The 18,529-nt window shown below is 37.1% G+C and overlaps 1 protein-coding gene across 3 annotated transcripts in view; it reads right to left on the bottom strand.

Annotated features, from left to right (window-relative positions):
* LOC105475805 (zinc and ring finger 2) overlaps nt 1–18,529 on the bottom strand; it is a 90,291-nt gene that overhangs the window by 35,825 nt on the left and 35,937 nt on the right. For all 3 annotated transcript variants that reach the window (XR_011622273.1, XM_011731322.3, XM_071094990.1), the window contains exon 2: nt 10,007–10,102. Coding sequence is in view for 2 of the 3 variants with exons in the window: in XM_011731322.3 (XP_011729624.2) it covers nt 10,007–10,102 (96 nt within the window). In the remaining variant the exon portion in view is untranslated. The remainder of the gene's footprint in view (nt 1–10,006; nt 10,103–18,529) is intronic.

Here is an 18,529-nt window from a genome sequence, read left to right as displayed (position 1 = left end):
AGGCAGAGGCTGTAGTGAGCCAAGATCAAGCCACTGCACTCGAGCCTGGGCAACAGGGTGAGACTCCATCTCAAAAAAAAAAAAAAAAAAAAGTCAAAATATAACAGAGGTTGGTGAGGATATGGAGCAAAGGCAAAACTTACACACTGTTGGTGGGAATGTAAATTAGTTCAGCCCCTGTTGAAAGCAGTATGAAGATCTCTCAAAGAACTAAAATCAGTACTCAGTACTACCATTCAACCCAGCAATCAATCCTACTACTGGGTATCCACCCAAAGGAAAAGAAAGCATTCAACCAAAAAGACACCTGCACTCGTATGTTTATTGCAGCACTATTCACAACAGCTAAGTCATGGAATCAACCTAGGTGCCTATCAATGGTGGACTGAATAAAGAAAAAGTGGTACACATATACCATGGAATACTACACAGCCATAAAAAAAGAATGAAACAATATCATTTGCAGCAATATGGATGCAGCTAGAGGCCATTATTCTAAGTAAATTAACGCAGAAACAGAAAATCAAATACGGTCATGTTCTCACTTGTAAGTGTGAGCTAAACAATGGGTACACACAGACATAAAGATGGAAACAGGTGCAGGGAACTCCAAAAGTGGGGAGACAGGGAGGGGGACAAGGGTTGAAAAACTACCTATTAGGTCCTATGCTTGCTACTTGGGGAATGGGTTTACTAGAAGCCCAAATGCCAGCATTACACAATAGATCAATGTAATAAATCTGCATATGTACCCCACCTCCTCAACCGAAATTTTTTTTTTTAAAGGTAACAGGGTATCTACAGCATGCTTACCTCTCAAAGTCAAGAGTAATATTTCTTAGTAATAGCAACAGGTCTTGTTAACTTTAGCACTCATTACCTGTGAAGAACTATGCATGATTTCTCATTTGATTTTCACAGTAACTCTATGAAGACAGGTACTATTTCTAGTCTCCTTTTTTACAAGAGAGAAAACCAAGACTAAGATTACACTCCTATTAAGTGACAGAATCTGGACTCAACAAGCTGAATTTAAAGTTTGAACAAAATACTGCTATACTTTGTAACAATTTAAACACAAATTGGTGCTACTTTTGGGCAGCTATCTGTATTTATAGAAGGGAAGTAAAATTGAATTTAGTGCCATATAAAATGGGCTTACAATTTTGGTAACTGGATGAGACTGTAACTATTGTCAAGTTTCTTATATGACCATTTCTGATCCATTATCTTTATAAAGTAAACATCTGCTAAATTTCTAATTACTCCATAAAACAAGAAGCATTTTAGAAATGTTAACACTAATGGAACAAGGTAAAATATTATTTTTTGGGTTACAATAACATTTTTCTCTTTTTGTTTGGTATTTGTGGTTTATGGTGTCTCTAGGTACGGATTTATTTTTATTTATGCCAGTTAGGATCACTGTGCTCTTTCAATCTGAGAATTTGTAGCTTTCAGCAATTCTATAAGGTTCTCCGGCATTTCCCTTCAAATAATGCCTCTCCACAATTCCATCTCTTTTTCTGCGATTTTTATATGTATGGTGGATGCTTTCATTCCAGGCTCCATGCCAAGTACTCTCTCATATTTTCCATGCTTCTCTCTCTGTTACACTCTGTGTAATTTCCTCAGAACTACCTTATACTTGACTAATTCTCCTTGCAGCTCTATCTAATCTGCCACTTAACCTATTTATTCAGCAAGACTCTAATTTCAATGATTAATGTCTAGTTAAATCTGAATCTTTTTCAAAACTTCCTGTTCTTTATTTACAGTGTCTTATTTTTTCCCATATTGCCCATTCATGTTTATAATTTTAACGATTAGAAAATAAAGCTGTTCATTTTAAACATTCTTGGGGGTAATAATTCTTGTATTTGCTTACTCTCACTCCTTGTCATTTTTCATCACAAGTTCACCATTAATAGAGACTGTATGTTAGTATAAGAATCCCATATGGGTTGACGAACAGTTTTGGATTTGTTTCTGCCAGGCTATTCTGGCATATCACCTACTTTGAGATTTTTGTAAGGCAGTAAAAGGGATTTGACATTTTCTATTGCCTTTAACATTACTCCATGGAGAACAGTTAGTTTGTAATATAAAAAATAGCTCTTCAATTCTGCCTCATAATGTAAGCTTTATCAAGTTACTTAAGACTACAATTAGGGATCCGCATTTAAGTTAAAACTCAACCGCAGAAACCACCAATGTACATAAATGAACAGAGACATCAAATCAGAGAACAGAAACCTGCCACAGAAGGCAAAGTTCACACATGCTCAGGCAGCGATAACTTAGACTTTCTTATTTAAAATTCTGCTTAGTAGCTGGCAAGTTTTCTTTTCTTTTCTTTTTTAACTTCAGTTAAAAAAATGCCGATTTCAGAAAGCATCCTGAATTCAGAAAGATTAAAATGTGTTTTGAGGGGAGAATCTTAAAACCAAGAAAATGTAATATATAAGGCAGAAGGCAGGCTTATAACTTATAATAGTACCTCAACTCCCTGGAAGACCAGATTATATCTACAGTGGGAAAAAATATGCTCTTTCCTGCAAACATGTTAGACAGGAACCCAGATGATTAGCAGGCTGCATGTGCACACTGGAATCAAAGGGCTGGAATCACCTGCAATATTTGTGTGAGTTTGACAAAATAGATTCTCCCATAGACAGTGTAGAAATTGGCAGCTGTTTTCATCACTTTTACTTCAGAACAAATTGCCTTCCAACTGGCTCAATCTTTCTTCAAACATGTTTACTTTAACAGGGTAATAGTCACATCTTGCTCCATCCATAGAGTTGGTCTTCTTTCTGATGATTCTGAATAGCTGTTTCGATTCACAAGTTTCTAATTTAACTCCCAGAAGACAACTTTACTTCAAGTTGTACCTCTTCTAAGTACACATGCATAAACATAGTACCAACTACAAGTAAAACAAAGATTCCTTAAATATAAATAAACCTTACTGCCTTGAATCACAGAAGTCTAAAGTAAAAACCGAACTTTATATGATATAAAGTATACCATGATCAGGTATGGTTTAAAGACCAATACAATCAAGACTAAGAATTTGCTACAACAAAGCTACAATAAGATATGATCTCACCCCAGTTAAAATGGCATTTATCAAAAAGACTGGCAATAACAGATGCTGGCAAGGCTGTGGAGAAAGGGGAACCCTTGTACACTGTTGGTGGGAATGTAAATTAGCACAGCCACTATGCAGAACAGTACAGAGGTTCCTCAAAAAATGAAAAAGAGAACTACCATATAATCCAGCAATCCTGTTACTGGATATATATCCAAAAGAAAGGAAATCAGTATATCGAAGAAATACCTGCACTCCCATGTTTACTGCAGCACTATTCACAATAATCAAGATATGAAATCAACCTAAGTATCCATCAACAGATGAATGGATACAGAAAACGTGGTAACTATAAACAATGGAATATTATTCAGCCATGAAAATGAATGAAAACCTGTCATTTGCAACAACATGGATGGAACTGGAGGACATTATGTTAAGTGAAATAAGCCAGGCACAGAAAGAAAAGTATAGCATATTTTCACTCATTATGTGGGAGCTTAAAAAACAAAACAAAACAAAACTGATCTCATGGAGACAGAGAGAAGAATGATGGTTACCAGAGGCTGGGAAGGGTACTGGGGAAGGGGGGATATAAAGAGGGTTTGATAAATGGGTACAAAAATACAGTCAGATAGAAGGAATAAGACCTAGTGTTTGGAAGCACAATAGGACAACTACAGTTAACAATAATTTATTGTGTATTTCAAAATAACTAGAAGAGCAGAACTGGTATGTTCCTAATACAAAGAAATTATAAATGCTTGAGGTGATGGATATCCCAATTATCCTGATTTGATCATTACACATTGTACATTTGTATTTGAATATCACATGTACCCCCGTAAATGTACTATTATGTACACATAACAAAACTTCTTTAAAAACTAAGAATTTGCTAACAATATTTAATTCATTTTTTGGCTTGTCTGAAATATCCTAGAAGATAAGGAAATGAAGGGAGTCTCTATACTCATAAAATTTGTATTAGGTTCATAGACTATACAAGGAATTACTACGTCCATAAACTCAACAATGAAGCACATGAAAGAGAGAAAAGTATATGAAACAAGCAGTCCTTGACATGAAGGCAATCTATGTTGATGAAGACTCACTGTGGCATTCTTAATTTTTTTCAAGCTGCCAAAATACCATCTGCAATAGATAATGCCACTCACATCATTCAAAATCCTTCCCTGCCCTGACAGCCTTGGGCGTCCCACTGGGACCTCTGGGAGCCAGCTGCCCAACCCCTGAGAGCTTCTACCTAGTCAGCCAATTTCTTCTTCAGGTACTAGGATGTGGGTGTTCCGATACATTGTGCATTTAAAAAAATAAGAAGGTTTTGGTGAGCTAGTCTGAAAAACCAGTATTTCAAATACCATCTCTGTGAGAAAGAGTCTGAAACCCTAAACTATCAACTTATATTTGAATTTCTGGAACTCATCCAATTCAGGAGCTTATCTATATAAATATATCCAGTCTGAAGAAAATAATCCCCACTATTCTTGTGTTATAACTATGAATGTTTATAGACAGTTAACAATCACTTAACAAACTTCAAAATTTCAGATCTAGCTACTTTGGAAAAGGCTGCAAAAAGTGTAAGTTAAATGAGCACTATGCTGAAAAAAAAGTTCTTTGTTTGAGCACTAACACAATTTAGAGGCCCAATATATCTGATGCATCTCTCTATACAATCAACATGTAGGAATTCAAATATAAAATTGTGAGGAATCCAGTTGACTAAACAGATTCAGTTTTAGAGATTCTCTGGTTTTACCTTGTTCTACTTTACAATAATCCTAGATGGTTTGCTTAGGTATTAAAGAGGCCAATTTCCATTTGGACTCATCACCTGTGACAGACTTTTTTTTCTGGGGGTGGGGGGTCTGCTTTAAAACAAGGCGGTATTAGAATTCCCCTTGCCTATGATAGGAAAGTACATTATTAATCTGCCACCTCTCTGTAACCCTCCAAATCAGTCCAGGCAAAGCTCTTTTCTCTTTCACTTACTCATAACTGGCCACTGTCCAAGAGCTAGTTTTAAAACCTCAAAAACTATACACGGTTTTTATTAAGAGGCGGTATTTGCTTCTTGCTGTGAATGTTTACACAGTTAATACATACCTTGAATTTTTTACCTCTACAAAATAAAAAATAAAAGAAGCCAGGCATGGTGGTATGTACCTGTAGTCCCAGCTACTTAGGAGGCTGAGGTAGGAGGATCACTTGTGCCCAGGAGTTTGAGGCTGTAGTGTGCCATGACGGTGCCTATAAATAGCTACTGAGCTCCAGCCTGGGCAACAAAGCAATATCCTGACTCTAAAAACAAATGTAATTTTTAAAAATTTTTTAAAGGTTTCAGTCAGCAACTTTAAGAATGTCTATAACTATTTACTTATTGCAAGAAATTTATTAATTTTTAGATTGAAATACTGTCAAATATTTAAAACTCAAAATATTTGGTTGTTACAGTATCCCCAAGCAGAAAGTTACATATTAGTTCTTAAGACACCAAACAAGTGATCTAGCAGAAAAGTTTAATGACTTAGGCATAGTTAAATCAGGAAATTAAAAACTGTCAAATATCCAAACCTGACCAAAAACAAGCAATGGGGAAAGGATTCCCTATTTAATAAATGGTGCTGGGATAACTGGCTAGCCATATGCAGAAGACTGAAAATGGACCCCCCCACCCCCCACGCCAACTTCCTTAAACCACATACAAAAATTAAGTCAAGATGAATTAAAGACTTAAATGTAAAATCCAAAACTATAAAAACCCTGGAAGACAACTTATGCAATACCATTATAGACATAAGAACAGGCAAAGATCTCATGACAAAGGCATCAAAAGCAACTGCAACAAAACCAAAAATTGACAAATGGCATCTAATTAGACTAAAGAGCTTCTGCACAGCAAAGGAAACTATCAACAAAGTGAAGAGACGACCTACAGATTGGGAGAAAATTTTTGCAAACTAAGCATCTGACAAAGGTTTAATATCCAGCATATATAAGGAACTTAAACAAATTTACACGAAAAAAGCAAATAACCCCATGAAAAAGTGTGCAAAGGAGATGAACATTTTTCAAAAGAAGACATAAATGTGGCCAAGAATCACATGAAAAAAAGCTCAACATCACTGATCATTAGAGAAATGCAAATCAAAACCACAAGGAGATACCATTTCAAGCATCAGAATGCCTACTGTTAAAAAGTCAAAAAAAATAATACATGTTGGAGAGGCGGCGGAGAAAAAGGAACACTTAACACACTGTTGGTGGGAGTGTAAATTAGTTCAACCACTGTGGAAGACAGTGTGGCAATTCCTCAAAGACCTAAAAACAGAAATACCATTTGACCCATCAATCCCACTACTGGGTATATACCCAAAGGAATATAAATCGTTGTGTCAACAGACACACGCATGCATATGTTCATTGTAGCACTGTTCATAGGAGCGAAGACATGGAATCAACCTAAATGCCCATCAAATGATAGACTGCATAAAGAAATTGTGGGTCCATATACACCATGTGAATACTACACAGCCATAAAAAAGAAGAAGATCATGTCCTTTGTGGAAACATGGATGGAGCTGGAGGCCATTATCCCCAGCAAACTCACGCACAAACAGAAAAGCAAATTCCACGTGTTCTCACTTATAAGTGGAAGCTAAATGATGAGAGCACATGGACACATAGAGGGGAACAATACACACTGGGGCCTACCAGAGGGTGGAGAGTAGGAGGGAGAGGATCAGAAAAAAATAACTAATGAGTACTAGGCTTAATACCTGAGTGACAAAATACCTGTAGAACAAACCCCCGTCACACAAGTTTACCTATATAACAAACCTGCACATGTACCCCTGAACTTAAAAGTTAAAAAAATTGTTAAATATCACAATACCCAAGAAGACTGTATTCTAGGTATATTACACAAAAAGGAAATGTACAGAATACTAAGACTGTTTGTAAATATATCATTATATGGTCAAACATATTTGTGATTTTCAAATTGAAAGTCAGAGGCTTAAGATTTATGTATATTTAAAGGCACTCGTATTAAACATAAACAATTATAGAGTATAAGATAGTGGAGCAAGTATGAAAAACAAACCCAAATACTTTTAGTCTCAAATTTTGAATGAGAACACTTTCTTTTTTTTTTTTTTTTTTTTTTTTTTTTGAGACGAAGTCTTGCTCTGTCGCCCAGGCTGGAGTGCAGTGGCCGGATCTCAGCTCACTGCAAGCTCCGCCTCCCGGGTTTACGCCATTCTCCTGCCTCAGCCTCCCGAGTAGCTGGGACTACAGGCGCCCGCCACCTCGCCCGGCTAGTTTTTTGTATTTTTTAGTAGAGACGGGGTTTCACCGTGTTCGCCAGGATGGTCTTGATCTCCTGACCTCGTGATCCGCCCGTCTCGGCCTCCCAAAGTGCTGGGATTACAGGCTTGAGCCACCGCGCCCGGCCGAATGAGAACACTTTCTATTTCTTAAATAACCAAACTTGAAGTAGATAATGCAAAGTAGCCAATTCAATTTCATAATGCAAAAAGGTTAGGATATAATCAACAGATATATTTACTATGCCAAGTAATTGCTAAAAACCACTTTCACATTTCATCAGCAAATGAATGGGAAAAAGTGCCCTACTGTCAACCCTATAATAGGGTGGCTGAAGCACCACCATACTAGAAAAAGTGAAGGAGAGGGAAGAATTGAGAGACTGATTCCTAAATCAACTTACAAAACACTATCCAAAGTAATATGCTCATTTCAATGTTAAATTCTATCCCTCCCAACGTTTTGGTTACCTGAGGAGAAATCTCAGATAAGTGTTGCTATGTTTACTAAATTTTTCATAGACTACTTTTATTTAACCAATTAATTCTTAGCTCAAAGAAATCAGTGACTATTACTATTAGTAGGCTGTAAGCTCCACTTCTATTCATTCACTGCTATATCTGTAATTCCTAACATAGTACCTCGCAAATAATCAATGCTTAAAATACTTGTTGAATTTAGCCAATCTTTCAATTGGCTATAGTGTTTATTGGTACCCTTTCTACACATTTCAGGTCAAAATTTACATTTTAAAAAAATGAAATTTCTCTTGGCCGGGCGCGGTGGCTCAAGCCTGTAATCCCAGCACTTTGGGAGGCCGAGACGGGCGGATCACGAGGTCAGGAGATCGAGACCATCCTGGCTAACACGGTGAAACCCCGTCTCTACTAAAAAATACAAAAAAAAAAAACTAGCCGGGCGAGGTGGCAGGCGCCTGTAGTCCCAGCTACTCGGGAGGCTGAGGCAGGAGAATGGCGTAAACCCAGGAGGCGGAGCTTGCAGTGAGCTGAGATCCGGCCACTGCATTCCAGCCTGGGCGACAGAGAGAGACTCCGTCTCCAAAAAAAAAAAAAAATTAAGCTTTTGAAGTCTGTTTCTTCATAAAATTTTGAAAAAAACTTTCATTTTTCCTTTATCTTATTCTATTCATTAGTTAGGACAGAACTCCTTGATTTTTTTTCCCCCAAGTCTATTCCAAAGTATGCCAAGGCTACATTTAAAATATTCCCTAGGTTTTGGAATATCTAGAGATTTTGGTCAGGAAAGAATGGAGCAGTCTGAAACACCAGACCTAACAAAAACACCAGTTAGCTCCAGAGCTCACAGATTGAATTTGTCTATGGGAGGAAAGACAGAGACACATATGCACAGCATAGGTAGAGTTTTGGGTTTCTCTTACTGACTTTTTCTCCCATTAGGCATCTATTTACTATTGAATAAACTTTTATCCTCCCTACTCCTAAATATGTTCCCTTCGTTTACTCTTTACTCTTAAACAAAAAGAAAAAAGTTGCAATTTCAACCATGCTTACTTACTTTTTTTTGAAAATGGCCATTATGAACATTACATTTTACTTAGGCTTAACCCAGAAGATTTTATTTCAATGCAGCAGTTCTCAAGGTGTGGTCCAAAGAATCTTGTAGAGTAGAAGTGGAAGAGCCTTTGAAATCCTTTTAGATCAACAAAGTAAAAACGATTTTCATGGTAACACTAAGACAGCATCTGGCTTTTTTTTTTTTTTTTTTTTTTTTGAGACAGAGTCTCACTCTGTCTCCAAGGCTGGAGTGCAGTGGCGCAATCTCGGCTCACTACAACCTCCACCTCCTGGGTTCAAGTGATTCTCCTGCCTTAGCCTCCAGAGTAGCTGGGATTTCAGGCATGCACCACCACACCCAGCTAATTTTTGTATTTTTTTTTTTTTTTTTTTTTAGTAGAGATGGGGTTTCACCACGTTGGCCAGGCTGGTCTGAACTCTGGACCTCAGGTGATCTGCCTGCCTCTGCCTCCCAAAGTGCTGGAATTACAGGTGTGAGCCACTGTGCCTGGCCGTATCTGCCTTTTTCATTCCCATTCTCTCCAGCATAGCAGTAGAGTTTTCCAGAGGACACAAGATGTGCCATATCACAATAAACTGAATGAAAAAGCAGATATGAGAATTCCTTGTCATCAAGCCAGATATTAAAGAGTTTGTTAAAAATACAGAAAATGCCACTCTTGTCACTATTTTGTCTTAGAAAATTTACTTTTCATTTAAACGCTGTCAACATAATATTTAACGTTTAACAAAATAAATTTCAAATTCTAAATTGTTTTAATTTCTAATATGACAAATACTGATATAACCCATGTAAAGAAAAACTCTTTGAAGTCCTCAATAATTTTTTGAAGTGTAAAGAAGTCTTCAGATCACAGAATTTGAGAACCACTGCATTAATGTACTAGTAAAAACAGAGAGAAAACAAGGTCGTTTCCTCCTTTTAAATTAAACTTGAAACATGAAATTCATAAAATGCAAGGTAATTCTAACTAAAAATATTATTTTAAAGCATTGGACTTACCATTATAGGTTATTCTTGGCTTTGTTAAACACATTACAAGATGCAAATCCATTTCATCTGAGGGTACAAATTTTGAGCATACAGGGCACTTAAATCCTAAAAAACAAAAGAAACTCAAGTTACTTAACTATTCTGAATATCCAAGTATGGCTTTTAAAAAGCATGGAAGATCAAAAAGCATTTGAAACTTCAATATTACACTTACTGCATTACACTATTTACGTGCAACTCAAATGGGGAAAATTTTGTGATTATAATATCTGACTTTTGTATCAGTTTATGAAGATGATCTCCTAATCAAATAAAACAAGTTCAAATGAGAGGGACGCAGTCCACTACAAACTCCTGTATCTCTCTCTAATGTACTGGCCCAGTTTTTCTCATTAATTTTTTTTTTTTTTTTTTTTGAGACGGAGTCTCGCTCGGTCGCCCAGGCTGGAGTACAGTGGCGCGATCTCAGCTCACTGCAACCTCTGCCTCCCAGGCTCACACCATTCTCCTGCCTCAGCCTCCTGAGCAGCTGGGACTACAGGCGCCCGCCACCATGCCCGGCTAGTATTTTTGTATTTTTAGTAGAGGCGGGGTTTCACCGTGTCTGCCAGGATGGTCTCGATCTCCTGACCTCATGATCCGTCCACCTCAGCCTCCCAAAGTGCTGGGATTACAGGCTTGAGCCACCACGCCTGGCCCATTTTTAATTTTTTATATTAACCTGTACTCATGATTTCATGTTATTAAAGCTTTGTAATCTTACTACTCTTGTGGAAATTACCTTTACCAAGTTGGTATAGTATACTGTGAGTCACAAGTTTTATAGTTAAATAGTACCTTAGACACTATTCTACCTCAATAACTTTAAAAATTTATCTGATGCAGAATGTGAAGCCTTTCAGAACAGCAAAAACAGGTCTAGAATCTAAGACTCCTGACTTCTACTTTAATGGTTTTTCTGCCATACCATGGCACTAATGTCATAATGAAAACAGAAACTAGCGTCAGATCGGGGTGCAGGTTTTTGCAGTCAATTTTTGACACTTAAAAATTAGCTAGTTTCCTACATTATTCATCTGCACTACCAAGTATTTGCCTGAAGCACTCCATTCAAAATAAATTAGCACAATAAAAAAGGGACTATTTGATGTATTTAGCTCTGTTCTGCCCCCTCACTTACCAAGGTAAATGTCCCATCCCTGACTTCTTCCTGCTAAGACAGTCCTCAGATATACCACGTTCCGCTGCTGTCCTACTGCTCCCTCCCCTGACACCCTTAAGGTATCTGGAAACCTGAACCCAGAAAGCCAATTAATAGTTTGGCTAGGCACAAATCAGAAGTGGAACAAAAAGATGGCATAGGCCAATCATTTTTTTTTCTTGGAAATATGATTAAAAAACAGTGAGAAACTATATTGGCCAGCAGTGAAGAGCTTAAGCAGAAAGGTCAAAAGTAAGTAAAAGAGAAACAGGGGTGTCCATGACGGCTCAGGTGTAAGCTGAACTTACAAGAGAACAGAAACTATAGGCAAGCACAGGAAAGAAGGCCACATGAAGACGATGGAGCTAGTGTAGACAGGAGCGGAAGCACTGAGAGAGACAACTAAGACAGGTGGTGAAAGAGACGTTTTGGCAGCTCTCTAGTTCCAGCACATGTGTTCTCACAGGAACTGTCCTCCCTTCACTCTGATGTGAAAAACTCACTGCAACCAAATAAGTGAGGCTAGAATTATACCTCATGCCAAACTTTATAAGGATTGGGAAAAAAATTTTAGCACAGCTAATCCTCCAGGTATTCAATTTCCTAAATGAAATATATGATTTTGGACAATGTTTCTCAAACTGTATTACATGCATTTTAAAAGAAAGGAATAAAGGTATGTTTACTTCAACTTCTTGAAAACCACCAAAAAGAGAAAGAAAAAAACAGGAAAGAGGATTCGATTAAAACAAGCTTGTCCAACGCATGGCCGAAGGTGGCTCAACACAAATTTGTAAACTTTCTTAAAACATTATGAGATTTTTTTGTGAATTTTTTTTTAGCTGATCATCTATTGTTAGTGTATTTTATGTGTGGCCCACGGAACCCAAACGATTAGACACGCCTGAAAATGAAACTATAAAAAATGTGGCCCAAGGAAGCCAAAAGATTAGACACCCCTAAAAATGAAACTACAAAAAAACTATAATGGCCAAACACAGGCTACAACAAATACAGTGAAACTGATCAACTATGGGGAGAAAACAAAGAGATCCTAAAACTGCAACTAACTAACTGCATCAACTAACGAATTCCTGCCTTGAAACTTGAAAAATTTGCTTCCCTGAAGTTAAACTTAGCATAAAAGAGGGCAAGAGGCAACTGATTTGAATCATCAGAATCATCTGAGTACTGGCAAACTTAAACAAAAGTGTAATATTGTGAACCTAAAAAGCCTCACTTGAGAGCCATCCAACTGCCTACAAAGTAGAGCCTAAGGAGAAAAATAGCACATACAAAGAACCACCTGGGATTTCTAGTTAAATACAGTGAACTAACCATGTTTCTCTCTTATCCCCTCCATAAACCTACTAAAATGAATATAAATAAAATTTAATAAAAATGAGTTAAAGAAGAACTTGAAAGAAGTCGGCAGCAAATGAGGAAAAAAAAAATAGATGAAAGCATCAATGGCACTGAGCAAACACAGATCCTGAGTGTCTGCACAAGTAAGCCAATTCTCATTAAATAATTCCCACAGGACTCAGGCATCTGGAGCTCCATGACTTCCCAAGACAGTAGTGATACATGAGGCCAAAATCTAGACTGACTGAAAGACTGAATAAAAAAACAGATCCCCAAGTCCCCAGTCCATTACAGCCAAGCAAATACCACACCCCTACTAGAGCATGAGAATGGAGATTTACTGTGGGGAAAACAACAACAACAACAACAAAGAATATTCAGAATTGAGAATACCAGGCACGGCAATGGGCAGGGAAGAAAACAGAAGAATAAAGAACTACAAACTGAAAAAGGCCCCACTCCATAGCCTCCATCTCTACTGAGAAATTGGTAGATTTTTCTCTTAAATCAAAAGGTCCCACAGAATGATACATCAAAATCCTTGCCTATTAATAAGCCCTATCTTTGCACATAAAGCTTCCAATCAGTTTTTTAGGGCATCTCTAAGGCATTATGCAACAAAAGAAAGAAATGTATCATGGTTAAACATATCAGAAGCAAATTCAAAAGACAAATAATAAATCTAACATATTTGCAATGTATATCAAAAACAAAAGGACAATATCCTCAATATACAAATGCTCCTTGACTTAGGATGGTAAATTGAAAATATCTTAAGTTGAAAATGCATACACCTAAACTACCAAACATTGTAGCTTAGGCTAGCCTACCTTAAATGTGCTCAGAACACTTTCAATACAGTATTCAATAAATTACGTGAGATATTCGGCTCAGCACCACCGAGTTCCGTTATGTATATTGCTAGCCCTGAAAAAGATTGAAATTCACAGTATAGTTTCTACAGAATGCGTATCACCTCCACACCATTATAAAGTCAAAAATCCTAAGTTAAACATCTATGTAAAGTACTCTTAAAACTGTATAGATATACATAGTATGCATGTGTGTACTACAAGTATGTTATTTACATATTTATTTAACCACAGTCTGTCCATTTCTAAATTATTTGATTCATCCTTGATTCATCTCTCTCTATAGTTATCTTTCTACATATCTGAGATTTATTTATAAATTTATGTATCTATAAATTATCATATATAGAGAGAAATTTCTCTATGTATATATAGAAAGATCTTATAGAGATCTACATATATAACATACATAGATAATTATTTGGGACACATGGCAGAGGGGTCTTCAGAATTCTTAGAAGGAAAAAAAATGGGACTCAAGAAATGTATTATCTTTAAATATTCAGACTCAGGACTCAACCAACAGATGAATCAAAACAAAGAATTCCGGAATAGATAATCCGTGGTTAAATAAATATATAAACTCACGGACACACAAGTAGTACACACACACGATTCTATTTAATAATAGAAATATGTGTAAATAACTATAGGAATTATCTCTACAAAACAGTAGTAAATATTACAAATGTAAACAGTGTGAAAATGATCAAACTAACAAAAACTGGGATGGGAACAGCAGGATCATCTTGGATTGTATAAAAGGTCAAGAGACTGTGATGAAGACAGTCAACAGCAGAGATGAACCAGATCATTCTGCTCTTTTTAAACAGAGAATAAAACATATAGAGACAATGAATCACCAGTGTCATTAATCCTTCTCTTCTACCCTAAAGAACTTCTAGATGGTTACCAATATCCTGCGCTAAGGTATCATCTTGCTCCAGGAATCTTTCTCTAAGTGCTCTACCCCAAGGTCTACTCGATCATTCCCTCCCTTTGTATCTCTTCCATACCTGGACAATACTTCCGATACTTCAATGCAACACATGCCCTTGTGTTTATTTACATGTCAATCTCCTTATTGTCCTTAATAGTCTGGTGAAAATACAGAAATTTGAGGCCCAACAGACCTGGTAAAAATCCTGTTTCTATTACATACAGACTAGGTGACCCAGGGAAGGCACTTCAGCCCTCCAGACCTGACTTCTTCCCTGTAAACACGGATACTACTACTTACACATCAGAAATTTGGTGAGAATTAAAGATTATAACGTATATATAATGCCTGCAACATAGTAGGTACTCAGTAAACAGTGGCTATCATTTATTGAAATTTTCCCCTCTTCACTTTACAGACAACTCTTATTCTTTGTAAATTCTTAAAACAGTACAGTTCTTGACCAGGAGTTTGAGGCTGCAGTGAACTATGATCCCACCACTGCACTACAGCCCGGGCAACAGGGTAAGACTCTGTCTCTAAAAATAAAAAGTACAGTTCTAAAACAACATTCTTTTTTTTTTTTTTTTTTTTTTTTCCTGAGACAGAGTTTCACTCTTTCACCAGGTTGGAGTGAAGTAGTGTAATCTTGGCTCACTGCAACCTCCACCCCCTGGGTTCAAGTGATTCTCTTGCCTCAGCCTCCTGAGTAGCTTGGATTACAGGTGCGCACCACCACACCCAGCTAATTTTTGTATTTTTAGTAGAGATGGAGTTTTGCCACATTGGCCAGGTTCGTCTTGAACTCCTGACCTCAGGTGATCCGCCCGCCTCAGTCTCCCAAAGGGCTGGGATTACAGGCGTGAGCCAACCCATTTAGCCTCTGTGACATTCTTTAATAATAAAATCCAGACTCCTAAGAAAAACTTTCTGTAACTACTCAATGACACATACTGCTGCATCAAAGTTACTTTACCAAATGCTTTTCCACTGTTGATGACTAAGGCAAAAAGATTTTTCTTTGTATCTCCAGTGGCCCAATCCTACTTTTAACTCAGTATTTGTACACTGTTTCCTCCTAGAAATCAACCACAAACACAAAGGGGCTGATCCTAAACCCGAGACTGGTGAATATACCAATTGGCAGGAAAAATACAGGTGAGATTTTTGGTTTTTTTGGTGGTAGAAAAATTACTCCAACCATCAAGTCAGATCTGTTAGGCATGACAGAAGATGAAGGCCCTATTATGAGATTTACATATCAAATCATTATTCTAAAACTGCAAACAAGTCATCTAAATGCAACTTGATTAGTTATGAGAGTTCCCAATAATCATAAACAAAATAAAGACACCAGTAAAAATCACACAGAAGAACCTATCCTCTCAATCACTATACCCAAAAAGAAAGAAAGGTAACCAGGGACTACACTAGAGACAAAAGAGATACCAGATGTTTGGATGACTCTATTTTAACCTTTATAATAATACAAATATTCTGCCCCTCCCCTAGATGTCATCAACCTCCCTCCTATGTCATCAACCTCATTGGCTATAAATGTTCTCTACCCAAAGCCAGCACTCCTAGTTTCCCCAAAATCAAAACCATTCCTTCATACTGTCCCTAAAACAAAGCTCCACTCTCCATCTGATCTCAATTAGGTAATTTGACTAATTTAAATAATTTGTAGAAGGAAATAATCAATAGGCTTAACACTTTCCTAGGTAGAAATGCAATGAATATGACAAACAATGGAATGAATCAGTGACAGAGGTATGTGTTCAGGAGATTTTTATAGCAAGCAACCTCCATCTGCTACACCAGGCCATACAAAGCTCTTCAGGTAATACAAAACAGAAACTGTCATTCCCTGTCTTTGATAATGGAACTAAAGAATATTAAGTATAAGGAACCTACATTCTCTCTCAGTTTAAACTGCTCACTTAAAGAGAATATAGATCTAAGTGGAAAGACATCAAAAGTGCCAGAACTCAGCTCTTCTGAATCCTAAGTTTTGAGCTTTCTGCCACAGCATCCTGGCTGTTGGCCCTCTTTTGCATTACTGAATGCATGCAAGCACTCCCATGCCACCACTCCCCCTACAAGGCTTTCCCACTATTTCCCACTACGAGTCTAACACAAATTTGGTGTTGCCATTTAATTCTTTTCCCCCAATAGAACATACCCATCACATCTCCATGCCTTTGCTCTTGATTAAGCCAATATTTTCATCCTACTTTACTAAAAATTTACTCCCATTCCTTCAAGCCCAGATCAAGTCTCATCATCTCAATGAAATCTTTCCAGAGAACTCAAAAGCAAAACGTCCTTCATTGTCCTACTGAATTCCTTTTACTGATGATACTCATTTGACGCATCACGTATAGTACTTCTGTGTAGATCTTACCTCCCAAATTTGATACCTATATGGCAGAAATTGCATATTATTCTGTATATTACATTTGATCACTCTGTCCAAGCACCCAGCTAGACCTACAGTCAACACTTAATAAATATCCAAATAAATACAGAAATGAACTATACAGTTGGCCTCAGTTCTAGAGGCCAGAATGGCACAATTAAAGGCAGATTAGGAAATTCTAATTACTGGTGATCATAACCACAATTATAAGCACTGCTTGCAGGAATGCACTGCATTTTTTTTTTTTTTCAAATTCAATTTAAAGGTAAAATTGTTTTAAACATGTCAGTAAAAAAAAAAAAAAAACCAGGCAAATAAATCAACTTCCATAAGCAAAGAACTTTTCAGTATATAAAACATAAGCGCAGGAAAAGGCCTGGAGTCTAAACTGAAAAGATGAACTTATCTCATTTACTGGTAGGATTTGTTCTGAGTCTGGCAAATAAAGAATTATCTGTTATGAAAAATCTCCCAGAAAATGCAAATCAGTTAACTAACTTCTATAACCACAGGCAGGATCAGTTGCAGATGACCTAACTTCTCTCTAAATTATCACAGTTTTCTAATAGGTAAACTTTCTGCTATAAAGGAAAAGTTGCTCAAGAGGCCTACAAGGAAACACCTAAGTAAAAATCTATACACTTAAAAATGACAGTGACTGAATAAGGGACAAAAATATCTGAAATAAAATTAAAATAGCAGGACAGCAAATGTTCCAGTAACACAATATAGCAGAATGCATTCTGAAACAAGGTAGCAGGAAATGTTTTAACCTTGTTCAACAAGCACTTTACCAGGCTAAATACCTAAATGTCTAATTCTCTAATAAATCCTCCAAAGCAATCCTTGATGAACCTATAAAACATCAGTATACAACAATTTGTATAACAGACATTCTTGAATAGCTTAGTTCACATCAGGACCATATATTCAGTCCACTGGGGAAAATCATTACTTCCTACTATCTACCTGTTTATGACAAATCTTTTTTTCTTTTTTGAGATGGAGTTTTGCTCTTGTTGCCCAGGCTGGAGTGCAGCAGTGCAATCTTGACTCACTACAACCTGCCTCCCGGGTTCAAGCAATTCTCCTGCCTCCGCCTCCCAAGTGGCTGGAATTACAGGCATGTGCCACCATGCCCAGCTAATTTTGTATTTTTAGTAGAGATAGGGTTTCTCCATGTTGGTCAGGCTGGTCTCCAACTCCCGACCTCAGGTGATGTGCCCGCCTCGGCCTCCCAAAGTGCTGAGATTACAGGTGTAAGCCACAGCGCCTAGCCTGACAATTCTTTTATTTTTTTCATATATTCTCTTTTTAAAACTACTACTTCTGATGAGAATGGAAAGAGAACATGAATGAAGCAATTTTAAGTGAAAATTATGATCTATTTTTTGTAGCCCCAAAGTCATTAGTGTGCCTCTTATGATACACACTATCACTCAAATATTTGAATGAATGAAAAGCTATTCAAAGCAGTTTTTTATGTTAGATATCAGTGTGCTGTAATGATTCATTAAATGTCTTACGAGGTTTCTTTAAGTATGCCCTGTAGGTGTCTTTATTACCATCTCCCCACCTACCCCGGCCCACCTTTTTCTTTGGTTAGGGACAAAAAACAAACTTACTTATGGGATCAGACATTTTTAAGTTTTACACTATGTACCTAACAAATGCCCTCTGTGTTGTCCAAAAAGAGTTACACACTTCTCCACGTTCACTGTAATTACTCCCA

The sequence above is a fragment of the Macaca nemestrina genome, chromosome 4 (assembly GCF_043159975.1).
Source record: "Macaca nemestrina isolate mMacNem1 chromosome 4, mMacNem.hap1, whole genome shotgun sequence".
Taxonomy (NCBI): domain Eukaryota; kingdom Metazoa; phylum Chordata; class Mammalia; order Primates; family Cercopithecidae; genus Macaca; species Macaca nemestrina.
The sequence above is the reverse complement of the archived record's forward strand: the minus strand, read 5'-3'. Positions and strand labels throughout refer to the sequence as shown.